Source organism: Paramisgurnus dabryanus, chromosome 6 (assembly GCF_030506205.2).
Source record: "Paramisgurnus dabryanus chromosome 6, PD_genome_1.1, whole genome shotgun sequence".
Taxonomy (NCBI): domain Eukaryota; kingdom Metazoa; phylum Chordata; class Actinopteri; order Cypriniformes; family Cobitidae; genus Paramisgurnus; species Paramisgurnus dabryanus.
Genome location: NC_133342.1, coordinates 29,540,346 through 29,548,287, shown reverse-complemented (window position 1 = coordinate 29,548,287; position 7,942 = coordinate 29,540,346). Strand labels below are relative to the sequence as shown.

The 7,942-nt window shown below is 33.8% G+C and overlaps 1 protein-coding gene across 3 annotated transcripts; it reads right to left on the bottom strand.

The window, feature by feature from the left end:
• Positions 1–1,759: 1,759 nt before the first annotated feature.
• On the bottom strand, positions 1,760–7,654 carry LOC135766969 (uncharacterized). Of its 3 annotated transcripts, none has more exons than XM_065276504.2 (5): positions 7,493–7,654; positions 3,080–3,139; positions 2,347–2,436; positions 2,116–2,229; positions 1,760–2,026 (listed from the first exon to the last, which is right to left on the bottom strand). In XM_065276504.2, the coding sequence occupies exons 1-5, from the start codon at positions 7,625–7,627 to the stop codon at positions 2,006–2,008; spliced, it is 420 nt and encodes a 139-aa protein (XP_065132576.1). In that variant the 5' UTR covers positions 7,628–7,654; the 3' UTR covers positions 1,760–2,005. The 3 variants fall into 3 exon arrangements, with proteins under 3 accessions (XP_065132576.1, XP_065132575.1, XP_065132577.1); XM_065276503.1 differs by lacking the exon at positions 7,493–7,654 and adding an exon at positions 3,344–3,507 and having other exon boundaries at positions 1,767–2,026; XM_065276505.1 differs by lacking the exons at positions 1,760–2,026; positions 2,116–2,229; positions 2,347–2,436; positions 3,080–3,139 and adding exons at positions 6,093–6,406; positions 6,501–6,614; positions 7,243–7,302 and having other exon boundaries at positions 7,493–7,651.
• Between the last annotated feature and the right edge of the window lie 288 nt (positions 7,655–7,942).

The window sequence follows — 7,942 nt, the reverse complement described above, 5'->3', positions numbered from 1 at the left end:
TCTGTGCACGTATACACATGTCTTAGTCAGAGACTTGGTTAAAGACTCCCCTAAATCTAAAATAAAATCCTATTTTGCCATAGTGGACAGAATTACATTTATTAACATTATTTTAAATGACAGATATGAACAATCACCCGACGCTTTGTCAGACACCGCCGGATCTTTAATACGCGTGAAACTATAGAGCAGGTCATGAAAAGATTCACGGAACTCATGAATCGTTTAAAATTGTATTTAGTTTAGACTTTCGTCTAAAGATTATAGTATTGCCGGCTCCGAAGGTTATGGCTCAGATCATTGCTTAAACTATACACGTATACGGAATATTTAATTAAATAACTTGTGATGTTACAAACAAATGTTTTAATCAGAGACATGGTTAAAGATTCCCCTAAATCTAAAATAAATTCCTATTTTGCCATAGTGGACAGAATTACATTTATTAACTTTATTTTAAATGACAGATATGAACAATCACCCGACGCTTTGTCAGACACCGCCGGATCTTTAATACGCGTGAAACTATAGAGCAGGTCATGAAAAGATTCACGGAACTCATGAATCGTTTAAAATTGTATTTAGTTTAGACTTTCGTCTAAAGATTATAGTATTGCCGGCTCCGAAGGTTATGGCTCAGATCATTGCTTAAACTATACACGTATACGGAATATTTAATTAAATAACTTGTGATGTTACAAACAAATGTTTTAATCAGAGACATGGTTAAAGATTCCCCTAAATCTAAAATAAATTCCTATTTTGCCATAGTGGACAGAATTACATTTATTAACTTTATTTTAAATGACAGATATGAACAATCACCCGACGCTTTGTCAGACACCGCCGGATCTTTAATACGCGTGAAACTATAGAGCAGGTCATGAAAAGATTCACGGAACTCATGAATCGTTTAAAATTGTATTTAGTTTAGACTTTCGTCTAAAGATTATAGTATTGCCGGCTCCGAAGGTTATGGCTCAGATCATAAACTATACACGTATACGGAATATTTCATTAAATAACTTGTGATGTTACAAACAAATGTTTTAATCGTAGCATTGTTCATGATTTGTCTAAATCTAAAATAAACATTTTACTTTTTTGACACCGTAATGGGGGATTGTTTTACCAACATTGAGTTTTAGAAATCTTTAATCGCTTTACAACACGCACCCCTGTGAAAGAATGCAGGTCTTGTGCGAAAGGAGGGAGGAAGGGTGAGAGCTGACATCAAATGTCAATAAACAGCAAATGTCGAAACACAAGCCGTCATTAAACATAACAGCATACGCTTGACATAAAACACACTCAGGAAAAACAATCACTCTAAATGACCCGTCATAAAACCATTAAATACTTTCTGTCTAAAGTTGACAACTTGTACAGATTTTGATTGATGGTCCCGCCCTCTGCCAAACACGAGCTGTCAAAGAAGTCATAAAACACAAACTGTCAAAACACCATCTGTTAAGGAGTCATAAAACACAAACTGTCATAAAACCATCTGTTAAGGGTCATAAAACACAACCTGTCAAAACACCATCTGTCATGGGGTCATAAAACGCCATCTGTCAAGGGGTCATAAAACGCCATCTGTCAAGGGGTCATAAAACACGACCTGTCAACGGGTGGGGGGAGGGGGTCATAAAAGTTTGACGAGAGGTGGTCCTATATAACTACTCACAGCCTCTATACCAAAACACCAATGAAATGGTTATATGAAACACTCATGCTTTATTGTTTAAATATAAAGACAAGCAGATACAAATTAAACATCTATATATATATACGTTTGCTTGCTTGAGCAACCATCTTTCTGGGTAAATACTGCCTCTTAGTGGTGCCTCTTGGGATACATGGAATCTTATTTTCCATAGATATTACAAAATATGTTTTGAAAAGAAAGCAGTGGAAAAAAGAATAAGAAATAATAGTGGAAATTATTTTTTTCCAAGCAAAACCTGAGCCTGAAACACTCTTTACGAAAGATAGTATCATATCTCTATGCTGATGATGCCGGACTCTGTAAAAGGAAACATAGTGAATTAACATCTGTAAAGCAAAGACTTATTAGTAAAAAAATTCAGATTATGTAACCATGTCAAATGTTACCTGGGTAGCTGCTCGTCCTAACAAACCAAATATTCCTGGTTTGTTTTTTTTGCGTTTGTTGACTGGCTGTTTTTGCTTTGTATTGTCAGTCTGCCTCGTAACAGGAGTAGGAGGCTAAGTGGGATTAAAAGATATATACTGTATAAATAAACTCTTCAAATACATCATATATATGTATCATTTATAAGTTAAATGGCCTGTAGGGTGAGCTGATTAGAGAATAGTTAATACCGGCATCAATGCTATAGGGCCGAAAGCTCCTGGACGTCGCTTCTTTCCCTTGCGTCTCTTGCCTTTGTCATTCCTCTTGACACGGAGGTTCTGTTCGTGATAGTTTTATTGATGAAGCCAATATATGCATTATAAAAAAGGAAAATCTTGTTACTTTTAGTGGATATGTTGATAAAGGTTTGGATAACAGATTTTGGAGTGTTATTTCACAGTCTTCATAATCTAAAAATAAAGAAAGTGTAATACAGGTAATAACATGCTACTTTATTTTTTTACGACTTCCTTTTTTAGAAGATATACCGTATCACCAATCCCTCCAAAATGTCATCTTCTCCCCTTCAAAAACCTGGCTCCATCTTTTGTTTAACACAACTTTTAACTATCTTATCAATTGGATTTATGGATAAAAATTAGATTTCTCTTTTAATGTTTTGGGAAATACACACTGTCAGGAACATTTGTCACTAGCTGTTACTGGGGCAGTACATTTGGTACCAATACGTATCTTTGAGGTACTAATATAAACTAATATAAAGTTGTTAATAGCACTTTCATTTTTAAAGGGTACTGCCCCAGTGACAGTTAGAGACTCAATTTCAACCTTTTTTTTTTTTTTTTTGCAGAACAATTAACAAATGAGGGAAGAAACATCAAGAATTAGAAGGATTAAAAAAAAATTCTGACAGTGCATTATATGGTAAAATCTGTTCAGTAATGTCTTGAAATTTCATACCACTGGGAAGATGTCAGAATCATGAGACAGAAGATTTTGTTCCTGTTCATTTTCAGCAACCTGATGAGATAAAACAAGCAATAGTATGTTTTTCATAAGATGCTATTATACATTTTTAGCTTATTAATGATACATGCCTACGATATTTTTACATTTTACTTATTATTGCAGTTTTTTAAAAGTCCTGAAATAGTTTTACGGAAAGTTAACTGCCAAAGAAAATCTACCTTACCAGAAACGTTGCAAGAAAAGTTTGTACTTCACCTGAAACTGAGGAAAATCCTCCATGTCAAAATTTAATGGGTCTCCCATGCTATTATCTTGATCAATTTCTTCTCCATACAGACTGGAAATGAGCACGCTGAGACACAACAGCCCTAGCTGCACACAGGCCCTCATCCTGCTGCTTTCTGCTGTCCAAGTGCACTCATCTGCTTTATACCCATACATTTAATCACAAACAGATGTTCAGAGGAGGAGCAGTAACATGTTTTTTGACAAAAAAACAAAAACAAAACAAAACAAATTTTTTTCAGGTTAAAATGAACAACAACCCTGCTCAAATATGTAATGATTTTCATCCACTTTAACAAAGTTGAGTTATCGTAAATATTGCTCTGACTGTGGGACATACAGAGGACTGAGAGAGAAACTGGAGTACTTTGACCTTTTTGTTGCTTACAAGTTTTGTTTCCTAAAAAATAACCAAATATATCAGATGGGAACACTCTTAAGAAAAATGGTTCTTCAAAGGTTCTGAAACGATGGTAAAGGTTCTATATAGAACCATAGCTTACTGAAGAACCATTTTTTTGCTAATTTGGTTCTTTGTCTTGACAAAAGGGTTCTTCAGTTCCCGCCTTTCTTGATTTTAAATTTAGTCAGTTATTTTGAGGCTGCCTCCTGATTATTTTTACCTGTAAAAGCCCTGAATCATCAGTCCTGCTGAACCGCCTGCACACTAACAACACAAACAGGTAAGAGTGTAAAATAATCATCATTTACTGTTAAAAACATTTTGAAAATTTAAGTTTTGTGTGTTCTTATTGTAATTATTTCTTTTATAACAGGTAAACTTTATACTAAAAGCTTCATTCCCTTTAAAACAGGTAAGCTTCATCCTTTTTTAAATGATATATTTAGGGGACTCTGCTTTAACAATGACTTGGGATAATGATTTGTTAAAGTGTTAAAAAGCATATACATGTATATTGTACATGAAGTTTATTAAACTAATTATGAAAAGAGTGTGGTACAAAATGTGTTTAGTTTTTTTTATTGATATTTCAGAGTTTTCGTATGTGAGGTAATCTTGCTGGGAGTGAAGGCGGTGCGTATGACCGCTTGATATGAGAGACACATCCTGTTTTTAAAGGTGATGTATGCATGTGTCTTTCAATGCGGACATTAAAATAATAATATTTATTTACTGTTTAAACATTTTGGAGATGTTTGATTTTGTGTGTGTGTTATTGTGGCACATTAACTTGTAATGGCAGAATTACTTATTATTATTTTTGTTTTGTTGTATAGGTGGATCATAGCTCTAAAAAGTTGGAAAGCTGCAGGTTGGCCATTGGCTTGATAACAGTGGTTTATGAATAAATCTTTCACCAACCATTCACGTATTTACCAACAAAACTTGAGCAGAATCACATTAAAACTTCTGTCAAATCATGTTTTACATACAGTATGTAAGCAAACTCCAGGCTAATAACTTTTTGTCTCCATGTCTTATTCTTTCACCCATGACCGACAGACCCAAATCTTGTTCGGCCTGATACAGTCCACCAAATGATGACCACTGCAAAGTGATGGGAATCACAGCCTGCGTCTCAAGATCAACATGACAATAGCAGACCATCTCTTATCTTACTCTTATCTGACTAAATGTTCAATGTCACTGCCACAAAACAAAGAACATTGGATGGAGTATTGGAGTATGTACTGTACAATGATCCAACAAGCAAATATGGACTTTTTTCTACAAAGGTTGACACAATCCTATTGACTTTTATTTTTACAGTTATTATTAACATCTCATTCATTTGTATTCTATGCCATCTATATGTTTGTGCTAAAGTGTTTACATCTGAATGTAATGTCATAATATGTTAATATTCAGTATTTATCATTTGCATGTTTTGATGTGGCATATATCATGATTTTAATGATTTCATGTAATTGTTGTCTATTTAGAGTTTTTGTCTTTTTCAAATTTTATTGTTCATTTATTTAATATTCAAGCAGTTATTTAACATCCATATCTCATTTGAGTAGTGATTTGTTATATTTGCATAATACTTCATATATTTATTTTTATTGTGATTTTAATACACATATTTATTATTGTATGACACCTCATGTAATGAAAAAGTGAAAATAAAAGTATTTTTCTGATGTCTTGAAGTTAAACTGTTAAACCTTATAAAGTGCAATAAATAAAAAAACTAAACAAAAATATAAACAAAAATAATCCTCCTGACTGCTGATAAATGAAAGGGTTCTTTACAGCACCATTGTGGTTCTATGTAGCACTTTATAAGGCAAGGTTCTATATAAAACCATCTAAAAAAGGGTTCTATATACTACCAAAAAAAGTGCTGCTATTGTTACAAGCTGAAGAACCCTTATTTGGTACTATATAGAACCACTTTCTTAAGAGTGAATGTTAGGGAAACATTCTGTTCGCTGGACGATAGGCGCGCGCAGGCTATTTGATCACGTGAGCTGTAAAAGGGTCTATAAGTGCAATCTAGTACCTCAAATGTGCATATTATCCAAAGGTTTATACTGGTACCAGTGTATACATACGTTGTCTGTCTAAATGGCACATATTAGGACATTTTTAAAGGGTACTGCCCAAGTGACAGCCAGGAAACCATTTTGACAATTTACTCTTGAAGGTCTACTACACACACCTGATAATAGACAAATCTTTACAGAAAGTCATTTCGAACTGTTATGATTTAAAAACTTTTTTTGCACTGCCTTTACACAAAGACACCAATGAAATGGTTACACTCATGCTTTATTGTTTAGAGATAAAAACAGGCAGATAAAAATTAAACATCTGATTTATATAAAAGCTTGCTTGCTTCAGCAACCATCTTCCTGGGTAAATACTGCCTCTTAGTGGTTCCTCTTGGGATCCATGGAATCTTATTTTCCATAGATATTACAAAATATGTTTTGAAAAGAAAGCAGTGGAAAAAAGAATAAGAAATAATAGTGGAAATAATTTTTTTCCAAGCAAAACCTGAGCCTGAAACACTCTTTACGAAAGATAGTGTCATATTTCTATGCAGTTGCTGATGGTACCGGACTCTGTAAAAGGACACATAGTGAATTATAATTACATCTGTAAAGCAAAGACTTATTACTAAAAAAATTCAGATTATGTAACCATGTCAAATGTTACCTTGGGAGGTGCTCCTACTCCTAACAAAGAATACTTTCCTGGATTGACCATTTCTGGACGTGGCTTCTTTCCCTTACGTCTCTTGCCGTTGTCCTGCCTCTTCACACGGAGGTTCTGAACATGAGTTTTATTGATAAGTTCGGGTTAAAACCAATATATGCATTAAAAAAAAGAAAATCAGGTTACACTAAACTACAGGTTTGGATAACAGATTTTTTGGTGTGTTATTTAAAAAATAAAGTAATTAATAACTTGCGACTTTCTTTTTTACGACTTCCTTTTTTAGTAGATAATACATCACCAATCCTTCCAAATTTTCATCCTCTCCCCTTCAAAAACCTGGCTCCATCTTATGTAACACAAATTTTGACAATTCTATCAACTGGATTTATGTTTAAAGTTAGATTTATCTTTTAATGTTTTAGGAAATACACACTATCAGTAAAGTAGTCACTAGCTGTTACTGGGGCAGTACATTTGGTACCAATATCTATCTTTGAGGTACTATATGAACTAATATAAAGGTGTTTTTAAGCTCTTTACTTTTTGAAAGAGTAATGCCTCAGTGACAGTTAGGGACCAAATTTGTGACCTTTTTTTTGCAAAACCATTAACAAATGAGGTAAGAAACCTTTATAACAAAAGGGGTTATAAATACCTATTTATTTTAACATTGTTAGTAATTAATAATCTTCTAACATGCAGAATGCATTAAGTTCAGTAATATCTTGACATTTCATACCACTGGGATGATGTCAGAATCATGAGACAGAAGATTTCTTTCCTGATCATTTTCAGCAACCTGATGAGATAAAACAAGCTGAAGTCTTTCATAAAATGCTATTATACATTTTTAACTTATTAATGATACATTCCTACGATATTTGTACATGACTTGCAGTTCCAATAGTCCTGAAATAGTTTTAAGGAAAGTTAACTGCCAAAGAAAATCTACCTTACCAGAAACGTTGCAAGAAAAGTTTGTACTTCACCTGAAACTGGTGAAAATCCTCCATGTCAAAAGTTAATTGGTCTTCCATGCTATTATCTTGATCAATTTCTTCTCCATACAGACTGGAAATGAGCACGCTGAGAAACAACAGCCCTAGCTGCACACAGGCCCTCATCCTGCTGCTTTCTGCTGTCCAAGTGCACTCATCTGCTTTATACTCATGCATTTAATCACAAACAGATGTCCAGAGGAAGAGCGGTAACACATGTTTTTTGACAAAAAAAAACAAAACAAATTTTTTTCAAGTTAAAATGAACAACAACCCTGCTCAAATATGTAATGATTTTTATCCACTTTAACAAAGTTGAGTTATGGTAAATGATTTGCTCTGACTGTGGGACATACAGAGGACTGAGAGAGAAACTGGGGTACTTCCTTAACCAAGATTTGGTTCCTAAAAAATAACCAAATATAACAGATGGGAACGTTA